At 33.7% G+C, this 16,400-nt stretch overlaps 1 protein-coding gene across 2 annotated transcripts in view; it reads left to right on the top strand.

Annotated features, from left to right (window-relative positions):
• Positions 1–11,820, top strand: part of LOC132721654 (transient receptor potential cation channel subfamily A member 1 homolog) — a 53,935-nt gene extending 42,115 nt beyond the window's left edge. For both annotated transcript variants that reach the window (XM_060705988.1, XM_060705987.1), the window contains one exon: positions 10,500–11,820. In XM_060705988.1, the coding sequence (XP_060561971.1) occupies positions 10,500–10,760 (261 nt within the window). In that variant the 3' untranslated portion in view covers positions 10,761–11,820. The remainder of the gene's footprint in view (positions 1–10,499) is intronic.
• The last annotated feature ends 4,580 nt before the right edge of the window (positions 11,821–16,400 follow it).

The following is a 16,400-nucleotide window of genomic DNA, read 5'->3' as shown; positions in this document are numbered from 1 at the left end:
TGTCGTCACACCAGACCTCTTAACCCATTACTTCATGAGCATTTTGTGAAAAATGGCTGTTTTCATTGAAAAGTCTCCCATTACAAGTTCAAATTGCTATAATACTATAAAAACTGCTTCAACACTAATCAAACTTGGCACAAATGTTGACTGGACCATTGCCCTTGCAACAACATGCTCAGGCTTAAATTTTCTGTTACCATGGCAACGAGGGGACATCTCAAAATTGCCAAAAATCACTATTTTGCGTTGATTTTTTCTATCAAAATTGATTTCAAAGTGCTGCAACTTCTCAATGGATTGAGATAGAGTCAAATGCTTTTCAGCGTTGGTTACACGTTACCTTATGATCAATCTGGGGTCATTTATAGCCTCTCACAAGTCCAAAATTTTCTTGGCGATGAGGGGGACTCCGCCCCACTTCAAACCCCCCAAACAGAAGGGGGCACATCCCCCTTCTGGCAACCCCCTGATGTATCTTTTGGTTGGGGGGCCGCGCCGAAAAAGAGGTCACTTTTTTTAACAACATTTCTCAAACAAAAGCAAGTGTTGGGGACCTAAATAAGGCATTTTTTCACCATTTGAGACAACAAAATGGGGGGGGGGTGAAAAAGGCGTTAAAAGGCGTGTATATAACGTAATGGGTTAACAGAAAATGATGAAAATAAATTACCCTAAACCGCGTTTTTTCAAAAACCCTTCATATAAAATTGAAGAAAAATTTGTTGTTTTGTAAAAAAAATTATTTTTTCATTTACAGAAAATGATGAAAATACTTGAAATTACCCTAAATGCGTTTTTACATGTTAAAACATGGCCTTTCATATAAATTTGAAGAAAAATGTTGTTTTGTAAAAAAAAATATTTTTTTCATTAACCCATTACTTCATGAGCATTTTGTGAAAAATGGCTGTTTTCATTGAAAAGTCTTCCATTACAAGTTTAAATTGCTATAATACTATAAAAACTGCTTCAACACTAATCAAACTTGGCACAAATGTTGACTGGACCATTGCCCTTGCAACAACATGCTCAGGCTTAAATTTTCTTTACCATGGCAACGAGGGGACATCTCAAAATTGCCAAAAATCACTATTTTGCGTTGATTTTTTCTATCAAAATTGATTTCAAAGTGCTGCAACTTCTCAATGGATTGAGATAGAGTCAAATGCTTTTCAGCGTTGGTTACACGTTACCTTATGATCAATCTGGGGTCATTTATAGCCTCTCACAAGTCCAAAATTTTCTTGGCGATGAGGGGGACTCCGCCCCACTTCAAACCCCCCAAACAGAAGGGGGCACATCCCCCTTCTGACAACCCCCTGATGTATCTTTTGGTTGGGGGGCCGCGCCGAAAAAGAGGTCACTTTTTTAACAACATTTCTCAAACAAAAGCAAGTGTTGGGGACCTAAATAAGGCATTTTTTCACCATTTGAGACAACAAAATGGGGGGGGGGTGAAAAAGGCGTTAAAAGGCGTGTATATAACGTAATGGGTTAACAGAAAATGATGAAAATACTTGAAATTACCCTAAATCGCGTTTTTTTCATGTTAAAACATGGCCTTTCATATAAATTTGAAGAAAAATTGTTGTTTTGTAAAAAAAAATATTTTTTTCATTAACCCATTACTTCATGAGCATTTTGTGAAAAATGGCTGTTTTCATTGAAAAGTCTCCCATTACAAGTTCAAATTGCTATAATACTATAAAAACTGCTTCAACACTAATCAAACTTGGCACAAATGTTGACTGGACCATTGCCCTTGCAACAACATGCTCAGGCTTAAATTTTCTGTTACCATGGCAACGAGGGGACATCTCAAAATTGCCAAAAATCACTATTTTGCGTTGATTTTTTCTATCAAAATTGATTTCAAAGTGCTGATCAATCTGGGGTAATTTATAGCCTCTCATAAGTCCAAAATTTTCTTGGCGATGAGGGGGACTCCGCCCCCCTTCAAACCCCCCAAACAGAAGGGGTCACTTTTTTTAACAACATTTCTCAAACAAAAGCAAGTGTTGGTGGTCTAAATAAGGCATTTTTTCACCATTTGAGACAACAAAATGGGGGGTGAAAAAGGCGTTAAAAGGCGTGTATATAACGTAATGGGTTAAGTTCTCAGAAATCGTATAGTGTATACTCCATCAACAAGTTTCAAAGTTGTTAGCCCTCTGTTGAAGTCCTTTCCTGTAAGAATAATTGTAACAATTGCAGGTGCGTAAAAACCGGACTCTGTTAACAGTTGTCTGTGACCAGCATTTCCAAATATGTATCCTATCCCTGTAAAATTTGACATAAGCACGTGCATACCGCCCCTCGACTGCAATGACACCTGCACGCCCGGTCCAAATAATTTCAAGTCCCTTTAGTAAAAGACTTATGTCAAAAACAACTGGAACGTATAATTGGCCTAAAGTATTCATAACTTCTTCGGTGCGTAGTAGTGCCGAATACACCGTATTTTTAGTCAGTCGGAGTTGCCATTATAATTGGATTGTAGTAAAAGTTGGAAACAGTATGGTGAGAATCACAAGTATCTGACAGAAATATGTTCCAATAAGGAATGCTTTTTGTTTCTTATACGTCTTCACAAAACACTGTACAGCTTCCAAAAGATTACTACAATAAATCTTCAATTTAGCTTGTTCAACCGGTTGTGATACTATTGACTATTTTGTACAACGTAACTGGAGGAAACACTTGTCCTGATCGACTGACTGGTTTATTATATGTTAAAATTACCAAAAAGACTTCCACCAGGTAAGGTATTGCTATCAAAAGTTCGACTTCCTGTCCTATGTAGACGTTGCAAAGGCGCATCTTCGGCGCACCTACTGGATATAATGATACTTGTCATTGCATGTGTTGTACGTTTTCCATCATGAGTTCTTTCATTGTAATCTGAATTATCGGCGACTGCGAATATGAGCTTTTCACCTTTATCACGGGGACATAAATATATTTTCTTGTACTAGTCAATCTGATGTTGTAACCTTCTGGGAACCGATTGGTTTGTTTGCAGCGGATGACAGAAAGTGCGTGACTCTAAATATGAGATTTAGTATCCCATGTAGTGGATATCCTCAACAAGGTGTTTACTGCCAAATTCAGTGTACAAATGAACTGCAAGTTCAAGACGTTTTGGTAATGGAGTACCTTAAACAAGACTGGTCAAATCACAAGCAAGTGTAAAACATTTCTTGACCATGTGTTCAGTTGCGTCTTTGAAAGACTTGATATCATGAAGCCAGCAAACGACTTTATTAAACAGAGGATCGATAAAGTCGTAATGTGTACTCAGGAGAATTGTATTGATTTTTTATTTTTGTTTACCTTCGGAAATTTTCTTTCGTAATATACCTACTGCTTTGTGGAGTATTGCTTCGTCAGTTTCTTTATAGGCATCTGAGTTATATTTGCACTCTTTACGTTGTTCAATAATTTTTTAAGGTATTTTGCTTCTGTCGTAGCGTCGCCTAAAGTTTTAGATGAGGAAAAAATTAATTCTGATATACTCTTCAGTGGTGGAACAAAAGATACACCAGGCCAAATGTCACTAGGCAGTTACTTTAAGTATGAACTTTTGTAATTTTCAGCACCTCTACTGCTAATTGTTTCTTAATGTTGAAAAGTAAAAGATGCCCCCGGGCGTCCATGGCCGGGTGGTTAAGGGCGTTGACTTCAAACCACTTGTTCCTCACCGCTGTGGGTTCGAGTGCCGACAGGGACTTTGGATTCTTTCATGCAAGGAAGCTATCCAGCTAGCTTACGGAACGTCGGTGGTTGAAATAATGCACGGAAGGCCACCTGAGGTCTTTCTCCACCAGTGAAGCTGGAACGTCGCGATGTGACCTATACTGTGTTGAAGTGACGTAAACCCAATCAGACAAACAAACAAACGACAAGTAAAAGACTTTGTTTTCAAATATTATTGCTTTCTCATACTTATTCTTTAGTTTTCCAGAAGCTTGTCTATAAATGGGTGTATTCTTGTCAATTTAAAGTTTCTGTTAGGTCGGTTGCGTTGTCTCATAGTATTTGGAAAGACAACCCTTTTTGCAATTATATCTGCAAGCTTATTCAATATTGTTCATTTCTGATTATCAAACACTTCATTGTGAATATTAATTATATGTACGTTTGTAATTAATGGATATAATAGACTTGGCACATGTAGAAAATACAAACATGTTTGACTGATACATTGAGAGTTATTTGCAAGGTAGTATTAAAGTTACACTTCTGCGATTTGATTCACAATAAATTGTTATCTGAAACTGTCAAACGTTTTTTCATGTTCATATCCGCAAGAAGATCGTATTATTTCAGTCATGTTAAACGCAAGACTATCTGAAAAATAGTTATGTACAATAGCATTTGTTTGAATGTAAAAGGTAAATTAAGAAAAATGTTGACTCCATCAGTATTACTTTTTCTACGTATATTGTTATGTACCTGATTGTCCGCCCGTACGTTTGTACGTCTGTCAGCAGGTGTCCGTGTTTGGTCTCTTTTAGGTAGCATTCCAGATTTAATTTATGTTTCTGCCGTCAATGTCCAACAAGCAATATGTCTAATTAATCTGATCCACATTTGTTAAGAAAATATATGTCTTAACATTGCATATCTATAATGAAATCATTCCATAGGCAACAGTTGCACAGTCAGACGGTTAAAACAATCCAATTCATTCTGTCAAAAATCTACAGTGGTCCGAGAACCAAAACACATATTTCGTCTCTCTGGCAAAAAGTACCAGCAAATATACGGGCTAGAGAAACTCTGTTACTACTTTAGTAACTCACCATACATGCAAAATATCACAAAGAAATAGGTGCGTGGCGATGTAGAATTTTTGCTATTGCTGAAAGTTTGTACCCCCCCCCCCCCCCCCTGTAAAATTGCTTGTTTTCCTCAAGCATGCTGTTTAAAAGCAATGTTTACAATATATGGCGGCCTTAACATCTATAATTGGTTTATACAGAATTAATTTTAGTTCGATTGTGAAGGAAGCTATAAGCTTATAGACACACTTTTGAATTCGTGCCTGGAACCAACCAGTAGTGAGCAATGAGTGTAAAGTTTCTCGCTCAATGAAACAACGACTTGCCCGTGACAGGGTTTGAACCTATGCGACTAGCGATCATTAGATTATTAGTCCGACGCGTTAACCACTCGTCCATTGCCGCCACTGATATCTATAATTAACAGCAGTATTTTTTAACCATGTTTTTAAATTTGCCAATGATCATATTAGATGTCACAAAAACAAATTTCATGATGAAAATGCTCTTTAAAGACAACCAGTCATTTAAATCCACAATAATCTTTATATCCAAGAAATCCTTGCCATTCGAAACTGTGGCTTCAATAAGTGTGGTGTGCTGCCTTAAACCGGTGGAAGAAAAAATTAAATTTCTTAACAGAAATGTGATCCGTAATGAGACGATGTACGAGCTCAGGTTATACCTTTCTCATTTCAAGGTCAAGGTCACACTTAGTTATTTTGTATCAGTATCAATATTTTGTGTCCGTAATGTATCTTTTGAACCGGTGGAAGGAAATTGAAACTACTTTGCAGAAATGTTTTCATAATGAGACAATGTGTAGAGCGTTCGTTGTACTTTCACAGGTCAAGGTCACACTAAGTCATTTTGTATCAATATCAACATTTTGTTTCCGCTCTGTATCTTTTGAACCCGTAGAAAGAAACTTAAAATATTTGGTAGAAATATGCTTCCATAATATGCGACCCGGCTCGATTACCGGACGGCGCAAGTCAATTTCGTTTCGATTTATCATGAAATCTTTTCTACGGTCATTCACACTGTACCTCTGCTCTGGTATGTACAGAAGTTTCAGATCCTTGCGAAATAGAAGTCAACTGTTACTCTCGCACAATTTAAATGTAGTACACGTGTTTTAAAAGTACAACCTACAACATGCAGAGCATATATTTTTAACATGTTAATAGTCTAATCTAATGATGAATCATTGGCACAAGAATTTTTAAGAACTTACTCTACTCCTGTGTCTCTGTCTCTCTGGTGGATACAAGTGTGGAGTTGGGGACTTCAGTAAAAAAATGATAAACAAGATCATCAAGGAAAGGCGGCGTTCAATGAACGCAACCCCCACACGATCCAGCAACAAGAGCCAGTGGCAAGGAGACCAGGAGGATCCCAAACAAAAACAAGACAGGGCACAAGGCAGAGGATGGGCAGGTTAATCACTTAAATCATACATAAGAAGAATAATACGTAACCGACAAGGAACTCAAAGAAAACAAATAGATGATTGAATAATAGGCCCTTAAAGTCAAAGGGCTAAGGGGAAAGGGACAAGATACTTGGGGAAGGATATACTTTGGTCTCAATACTTCGGTTTCAATATTTCGTTAAAATACAGATGGAAAGGCATCTCATTCCCGTCAGTGTTCTTAGGAAATTAGTGTCAGTAAAATGAGCTGAGCAAATGGCGTATGTGGTTTTAGTTACGTATATAGAGGATATTAAATGAGCGTTAAATACTGAATTTATTGCACGAGTTGAATAAAATTATATCATATTATTTTATTAAACGAGTGCAATAAATTCAGTAATGAACTTACACGAATTTAATATTCTATTTATCACATACCCAAAAATAAAGACCGTTTAAAGTGAAATAAGAGTCATTTTTTATTGACGCGCCTACAGTATAACGCTAACATTTAGCGCGTCTTTACACTATGTCTGTATAACGCTAATGTCGTCACGTCAAAATATATGCACGGCCGTGCAATACCATATTTACGGAGTCGCCAAATCGGCACGGTGTGTAAAAATAAAAACCGTTTAAAGTGAAATAAGAGTCATTTTTATTGACGCGCCTACAGTATAACGCTAACATTAAGCGCATCTTTACACTATGTCTGTATAACGCTAATGACGTCACGTCAAAATATATGCACGGCCGTGCAATACCATATTTACGGAGTCGCAAAATCGGTACGGGTGAGTAATAAAAAAAATAAATGTACAATGAACTGTCTTTAAAGATTATTAATCTAAATACCTTACACGATTGTTACATGTACATGAGTGTTACTGTATAATTTATGTAAAGATTGATCATGTCACGGGTTCACTCGTCGGTAGAGCTTATACTCGTATTTCTACCGCAGCTGATAAGCTGGTCTGCGAAAACAATATTTCTTATAATTGATGGACAATCATGGGTCCTTTGGAAGGGATTGGTAACTGTGAAGTAAAAAGATTTAGACCACAGCTGTTTTCTCTCGGCCAATCAGAGTAGTTTAAAAGTGTTTGATATATCCCACACATCACAGTAAAGTGTTTGATATAACTATCATGTTTGTATTCAACTGAAAGAAAAAAAACCCGTTATGTGCACGCTTTATGCGGGGAAAATTTATAAGTATATAGTAAAGTTCATAGTGTAATTCCCTTCTTAAAAATTAACAGATAGCAATTGTCCTTTGACCAATTTATTTCGTCAGTTCATCATTTTACAAGAATAGTTACTGTATTTGTAAATAAGAAAAAACAAGCAATAATGAAATGAAATGCGTTTACCAATCTATTTAAATCTATATAATTATGTATCTACATTTTACGACCGCTTTTGTGCTAATATTTTTAGGCACTGTGCCTTGTGCATTATGCCCGGCTCACTCTTAATAGCAGACACTGTAGATGTACGTTCATTTTCGGTTTGGGATGAGGGGATTCCACTGGTGGGCAGGGGGTGGAGTTTCCGAACGGTGACTGGACTGCGTTTGCAACGCTAAGGCAATGCTATGCTTTAAGGCTTCAGAGGGACGTTTGAAATATTTTTTCAGTTCATGAGTGAGGTAAAAAAGACAATGCAGGATGTATATAAAGCATACAACAAAAACACGAATCTATACGTCAAGTAAAATATTTTCAACTTCAGCCGGACAACCAATCAATATCCTGAACCCTAGGGTTGTTTAAGCATTAAGGAAAACGTTAAATGAAAGTTACCTGCCCGTTTCTCCAAGAGCCCACTCTTGAGAAGCAGCCATCGTCCATGATTTCTGTCTAAGAGTATTTTTCGGTAAGCAGTTTTGCTTCTTGACTTCATATTCAAACGCTGTGTAATGTGTAATGTCATTTAAACATTTAAATGAAGAATCAACAGGAATAACAACAAAATCTCTCAACTTGCAAAATTGTAATAATATCACATTCAGAAATGTTAAATTCTTCCCAAATTTCTTCTTACTGCATCTTTGTGATAGAATGTGAAATCTATCATTCATAAGATTGTGTATACAGTAACTTATGAAAGAACATGAATTATGCCATTTTCTCGTGCTTTTTTGCCTACAATAAGGCCAAATAGATTAAGTAAGAAATATTTGGATGTAATTCTCGGAGAAAAAAATCGTTTACGCGTATTAAATCTTCACCTTAAACAGAGAAAACTACCTGTGGTCTAAGTCAGATAGATCGCTCGTACCAGTTGGATGTGAGATTTATCAACTCGCTTCGCTCGTTGATAAATCTCACATCCAACTGGTACTCATGATCTATCCTATACATATCAAAGATATATAAACAATATTTATTAAACAGTTTACAATGTTCGTCTATGAATAATACAGAGTTAATGGCGAATGCAATGAAGCATTGCATTCGTGTACAGTGTAAACGGGTCACAGGTTAGATAGAAAGCGACTTATTATTATGTAATAAGTTATGAAGAAAGAAAATGTATAGATTGGAAAAGATAATTCGGCTACTGTATGGGTATACAGGAAAGGTTTATAGGACTGTTTTGACAATAGTAATAATAAGGGGAATAAAAAATAAAAACAACACGCATGATTTATTCAATTACTTATCTATTTAATATATTTATCAATTCAAACACATAACTCATTTCATTTTACAATTCGCCCTACGACAATCATGACTGTCCGAATTTCAGGTGGTCCGAAACCGAACAGTTAAACACAGAATTTACGACACTTTTGAAAAATTGGTCCATCGTCGCCACTGATTTTCAACAAGCATAACAATTTTCTACTTTTGTCATTTAGAAAGCTATGAAATAAAAGAGTTTTTCGTATCTCGAGTCCTTTGTGAACTTCGGAACGCAGCAGTGATACAATGTCATATTTTAAGTTTGCTTTAAGTGCCTCGTTTTCGTTCCAGCATTGAACTATAAAGCGAAACATATAGTGGTAAACTTTGTTGGTTTGAGAATCTTTCTATTATAACTACAAAAGTCATATATAAAATTCGTACGAAAAGGGTCATAATTGTATTCACCTTTGTGTGAAAATATGTACAAAAATACATTTTATTCTTCTTTTCAAAAAGCAAACTCATCATAGTTTAGCAATTTAAGGGCGCTTTGACACTTTTTATATTTAGGAAAGCACATTTAATATTTTTGTGTAAACACAGCTTAGATATAATGCATGTGTTTAGACTTGTAAGACCTTTTAGATTGTAAAAATTAAAATCATTAAAAACATGCATTTAGGATCAAAGAAGGCCCCGTCTTGAATTCACATGTAACGGAAACACATTTTAATTACTACAATGGTCAAAGCTTAGATATTAAATGCTATACAAATTAAGCCCCTGGAGTGACCAAAGGACATTCGATTCAATGGGTTATTTGTCCTTCTTCTCCTTTAAAAAGCCCCCAGATATGTAGCAAACACATTGACGTTTGTTTACCATATTGTTATAAATTTTGCCCGAAGGGTCAAAATTGGCTTAAATCCCTGTGTCCCTTAATTTTCATAGAATAATCAATTAACACATAATAAATCCGCTTATGTTGAACTACAATGTGTTTAGATATTTGCCAGTTCCATTGTCTTCAGTAATCCGACGTTGGAATGTCATTACTTCCAATATTTGTTTCTGACATGTCACATATTTAAACAGACGCGATATTACATTTACATTACATACATTCCTGTGTTTAAACTTATATTTTATTTATTTATTTATGTCTCAAAAGATTTTGGGTGACATATTGTTTTTGCCTTTGCCATTTGTCTGTTCGTCTGTCCGCATTAAACTTATATTTTGTTTATTTATTTATTTATGTCTCAAAAGATTTTGGGAGACATATTGTTTTTGCCTTTGCGTTTGTCTGTTCGTCTGTCCGCATTAAACTTCTCCAGCTTTCACAGGGCAAACGTCTGGGAAATCTCAACAAACTAAAAAAGACCGATCGGTACCAACCCTTGTTGTGCATATTGCCGACCTGTTCCGCTTCGCTGTGAAAACTGGCCGAAAGAGCTACGAATAAAACTTGCCGGCTTTTACAGGACAAACAGCCGCTGGGTTTTCAATGAAACTTCACTTAAACGATCAGTACAATCCCTGGTTGTGCATGTCGCCAGCACGTTTTAGATTTATGAAAATGATAAAGGTATTTATATTTGTTTACAGATATAATGAAATAATTTTTAACATTACAGGCGGTCTTTACTTTATTTACAGGATGACACTTCAAAAGTAGTTGTCCGAATAGATACAAAAATGAAAGCTCTTGAAACAAAGTTGGAGACACATATGAAACATGTTGACGATCAGTTAGGGGCAATTTTGAAAATGAAAAAGGATGACTCTTCACTAGTAGTTGCCCGATCAGATACAAAAATGAAAGCTCTTGAAACAAAGTTGGAGACACGTATGAAACATGTTGACGATCAGTTAGAGGCAATTTTGGATATAATTGGCAGCAAGTCAGAAGAAAATTAAATGTAGAGCATAGCTCAGCACTGTTTACTTTAACAAAATAGTAAAAACTTTTTATGCTGTTTCGTTATTTTCTTTTGAAATATGCTTAATTTTGATGTACTGGTAAGTAACATGTGTTTTATAAGTGACTGAAAGCTTCACTGTCAAACTTGTATAAAGCGACTGTGCAAGGGAAACACCCAAAACGGTCGCTTAATGAAACGGTCTCTTAAGACAAAACATGATAAAAAGTCAAAATATATACATGACATCTTTCTTTTGCGGTGGGAATGTTTTTCAACTTCATTTATATAAATGTTTAATAATTATCAGTATGTTTTTATCCTTTGTAGTTTTTTATTATTATTTTTCATTCTTGTAGCACCGTTGAATCTTCATCTGTAAATTTTAACAACTGCATTTTTTGTTTATTTCTTTCTTTTTTTAGCATTATTTTGTTAAATCTAAATTGTTAAAATATCTTTGTGCTTTTATAGCCTTGAGTTTTAGTTCTTTAGTTTATAATTTGGAAATTCTACTTGAAAAGGTTTTTCTATAAATTTTCTATAAACTTTATTTATAACATATGTAAGCAGAAAGCTTAGAATTTATTCAACTATCATAATTATATGGATATATTTAAATTATAAGATAACATTAATCATTTTCTCATTGGATATGATATTGATACACGTAAATATCAATCATTGTAATAATTATTATTGCCAAAATGTGATTGACGGTGTTATGGTTGTTTTGTTTTTAGTTTTTGTTGTTGTTGTTTATTTGGTGTTTTTGTGGGTTTTGGGGGTTTTCTTTACATACATCTATATATCTAAGTTGACAAGTGACCCATTGGACACAAGCCGTTGTGCTGTCTTTACCAGTTCGATTTCAAGTTTTAAATTAAGATGAAACTGAACATTGTTCAGCGATTATTTGAAAATTTATGATTTGTTTATTGTATAAGCAGACTGTGATTTGTTGAACAATGTGTGATATATTTATATTGTTAATTTTCTACATTTTGTGTGAAAAATGTGCTGATCTGCTGTGATAATTTACTCTTTCTATATTGTTACCTGCCTTTGTTGGTTTCTTTTCCCGGTCAACTAAAATATGTTTTATGATAGGAACCTCTTAGGAACCAGCATCAATCCAACAACTGAATTAGAATTTTCTTATTTTATTCATTTTATCTGGGACATTATATAATGTGACTACAGCTTCGCTTTCTTGTACACGACGTGCCGCCATTTCCTCTTACTGAGTTTTGTGAGAAATAAATCTGCTGTGAACGATATAAATAAGAGAAATTTAAGCCAACTTTCAAAGGATTAATATTCAAATTGTCATAACTTGATGTTAAGTAAATATACTTATTAAACACGGTTGTTTATCACGTCGGTAATTGCTAATGATATCTATTATAACTAAATCACTCTAAGTTAAAAAAAAAGGTTAGGTTCTGGTACTTTCTAAAATTTGATTATTTGTCTTGCCCAATCAAAACAATAATTTTTGCGGATGTGATTCCATTTCTTTCTTTACAAAAGTTTCTCTATTTTCACTCAGAAATATATCATTATATCTAATAAAAACTCGAAAATCATTAATACCTGAATTACGCTTTTGTTCCTGCATTAAATCAATACAACTTTCATGATTTAATTTACAATAGACGATTTTAGTTTGCAGCAGAATACAACTTTCAGACAAAGCCTTCTTTATTGATAAATACATATTAAAACTTTGTGTGTGTCAATTGAAACCATGCATAAATATTTCAATACGAAAACATCATTGGTCATAAAACGCCGATTAATTTTTCTCCTAAATTTAAGTCTTGGCAGTGAAGTTTAACGCTGTATTTTATAAATATGTAAACATAATTTTGCCGTCGGCCTAAAAACCAAGCAATTTACATTTTCATTAATCTTTTTAACAATATTGTTTTAAATATAAATATTGCTCAGATATTATTATCTTATGAGGAACCGTTAGCACTGAAGTTCGTAAAGAAAAGCTCACGTATGCGCACATGCTATCAAAACGTTACATTGTTGAATTTTATAAGAAATCAAAAGTAATTTTTTTATTATAGAGGAGACGCAATCGTCACATTTGTCAGGAACATATTTTATTTAAATTATCAATATAAAACAGCCTCCGGAAAATCTTTGCAACACCAGGATTGTGGCAAACTTGACTACGATTTTATAATGTCCTAAACATTAATAAATCATTCCATATGATAAATTTAGGATTAATTAACAATAATTGACTTCATTATACTAAAATTTTAAAAATTGTCCGGGCGGATTTTTGCATTTAATTTAACTGGAAGAAAATCCAATTGGAATTCACCCCATCTGGATTTATTTCCATTTGGATTTTTTTCAATATTATTTACTGGAAATAAATCCTATCAGAATTAATCCCAGTTTTAAAGAAATAGAAATTAATCCAATTGGATTTTTAATGTAAGATATGGTTATGTACTTTACAGACTATATAAAAACGAAATGAGTCGGTTAGATCATCAAATCAACTTTTAACAGCATTTTTGCAACAATTCAGACATTCGTTCTAATTTGATTAAAATTATAATTTTTGTCTTTTTTATTCAATTTTAAGTGTATTTAAGTGTAATACATCTTTAATGTAGACTTTTCAATTCTGTTAAATTCGCCTTTCGCCATATTGCCTTATTTTAGACTTTTCAGAGGGTATTCAGAAGGTATAGAGATAAATATTTTACATATTCGTAACAAGAAGACACAAGCAAGCAACAATACAATAAAGTGAAAAAGAAAACGACTATTAGATAACTCGATAAATCAAAAATGAGAAATACAAGAGAAAGCAAACATGTAGCATTGTGAAAATACGAAAATGCAACAATGTGGTAAAGCCAACCAAATGTTACATGCGAAAAAGCGAAAATGACGCTAAGTTAAAAAAGATCAAAAAACAACTTTGTCATATGTTTAAACATGTATTACAATACAATAAATTGAAAATGCAAATGTGCAAATATACAACAATTCAATAATGTGATAAATCAAAAAGGTTTAACACGTAAAAAAGCGAAAAGGTAGCAATGTAAAAATGCAATAATAGAACAATGCGATAAGCGAAAATCCTACGTAGAAAATGTTGCTTTGTTAATAAAAATGATATAATCCAACTTTGCCATAATTTAGTCGAAAAATAAGAAAGGACAACAAAATTATGTAAACAAAAAAGAAAAGACCACAACAAAAGAGAGTGTTGTGTTTTAGCATTACATCTGTTGGATCTTTGCTTTCCTTGTAGTGAGACTGCAACAACGTGAAAACATGCAGATACGACAACGTTGGACTTTGTCACGTGACACGTTTTCGCATTGCTACATTTTGAAATTGTCCTTTCTACTACTACCACCACCCCCTCCTTCTCCTCTGCTACTGCTACTGCTACTACTACTACTACTTTCACTGCTGCTACCGCTGCTGCTCCTCCTCCTCCTCCTACAACCACTACTGCTGCTTTGTGCCGTGCGGAGTCCATAAAATGTCGCCTTGTACATTCAATCAGATATGTTATATTTCCTATTCTTGAAGATCGTTCAGCACGTTGTCGTTGCTGTGTTTGATATTTTTGATCCGTTTTATTTTGATTTTTTCTTGTTGGGTGGCTCCAGTATTACTACTTGAATATTGTTTAATCATCCATATAATATTGTGCCTGCGCTATTGTTTTGTGACGTCTTATCTTTGAAAGACAGGCTTCATAACCTCTGGTCCCTTTTCAAAATACCATTTGACTCAGTTCCGCCCATTGTTTCTCGTATAGGCATACGAGTTAATTTACTTGAAGATCATACATGTTTTTTTCCCGGTATGGCAAGTCCGTTTCATTAAATTTACATGGGTTGTAAGTGCCGTTTATAATGTAAAAATTATTTCCTATGTTCACTTAACAATATTTTTCAAAATTTTCATGAAAATTACCATGAATCTGGAGGCATGCTGCTTAAAACGAATTAATAACTAACTAATTAATTAAATAGTACTAATAAACTAACTATAACCGACAATCAAATCATCATCGAAGCGATAGCTTATATTGTATTATTAAACCTCATGTAAACTATTTATTATAGACCATAATATATAACGTCACATGGTATCATCCTGGAAATAAATATCACCCGGTCAATAGTTTAGATGCAATATTCCCCAGGGGCGAGTAATCTATAGAGACTTAAGAAAACGCAATGCTCTTGTTCTCTCCCCTGTCCGCAAGTGCATAGCGGCGAAACATTACATTAAAAAGTTGGTTCGGTTTAATAAAAGTATTACCCATGTCTATAAGGGTAATAGTGCATATTAGTACCCCTTGAACTGAAATAATAACCAAGGCGAAGCTATATAACCTGGCAAATATCTTTATAACAAATATTGTAATAGGTTCTTTGCATCCGGTGATATTATCGCGCTTGACATATGGCAAAAGAAGACATGAAATTGTTGGAGATTTCATTTATCTTGAGTTATTAACTCTGATTTGAGTTATCCGTCCTTGAAATTGATTTAATTAATTAAAATTGAATTTATTTATTTATTTATTTATTGCCTGTTTTATGTCATATTAATGACCGGTAAGTTATTGGTAAGTCTAGATAAAGGAAATACGCGAAGAAGTTTTAACCTGTGTATCTTAACAAGATTTAGCTTAAATGCCCATTATGCCTCAGATTTGCTTTTGTTTTTATTTCTAAAAAGCTTTTAATTGTTGGTGCTTTAATATAGTTTCTAAAATGTTTATTCATTTATTAAGTCCCAGAACTATATTTTGTTTCTGTAGCTTTTTGACGAGTTGTATATACTTAATAGTTATTTAGTTCTTTATATGGTAGCCAAAATACTATTTATTTTACATTTTACTACTTTATGTCAAAAAATCTTATACAGTGCTATTTCTGTAGGTGTTTAACATCTAGCATGCCTAAAAACATGAATTAAAAGTTAAAAACACGTCTTTTCTCTTTTAAAAGAAGGAAAATTTATGTGTTTCTGGGGTATATTGTGCCTTTAAGCTTGACTAACTAATTGACTTTATATTTTCTTGAAATCTTGCTTTTTTATTGAGGATGTTTCAAGTTTAAACTTTGTTAATGTAAATTTACTGCAAACATTTATTGATAACAGATATTTCACAAATCCAATGATTATTTGAATAAATACCTTTCGTAATTTTATGACAAGTTTATCAGTTCAAAAATTAATGAATACCAAACAAAGCTACCACAAAAAGTTAACATTCAAATTCGGATTTTATCATTCATACAATAATAATAGTTTTTATAATCTTTAATGACCTTGCTCAAAGGTTGGTCTCAAAGGCGGATTGTAGAAGATTAATTCAATCTAATAAAGAGATTACAAGATCACCTTGATCAAAGAAAACGCAGGTTTGACTTTTAGAAAATGATCTATGCAATACCATATAGAAATGAAAATTATTTTTAACGAAATTTTGTTAATATTTATAGCATTTACATCCAGTCACAAGATTCGACCTAAAATATTGATCTATTCAATAAAAATATATAAAAAATATTTAAACGAAATTTTATCTAATATAAAGCATGTGAAGTTTATTATTAAAAAATAG

Source organism: Ruditapes philippinarum, unplaced genomic scaffold, assembly GCF_026571515.1.
Source record: "Ruditapes philippinarum isolate M1 unplaced genomic scaffold, ASM2657151v2 ctg2443_1_1_1_1, whole genome shotgun sequence".
In the NCBI taxonomy this organism is placed as follows: domain Eukaryota; kingdom Metazoa; phylum Mollusca; class Bivalvia; order Venerida; family Veneridae; genus Ruditapes; species Ruditapes philippinarum.
Note: the sequence above shows the minus strand (reverse complement) of the source record. Positions and strands in the feature narration are given on the sequence as shown.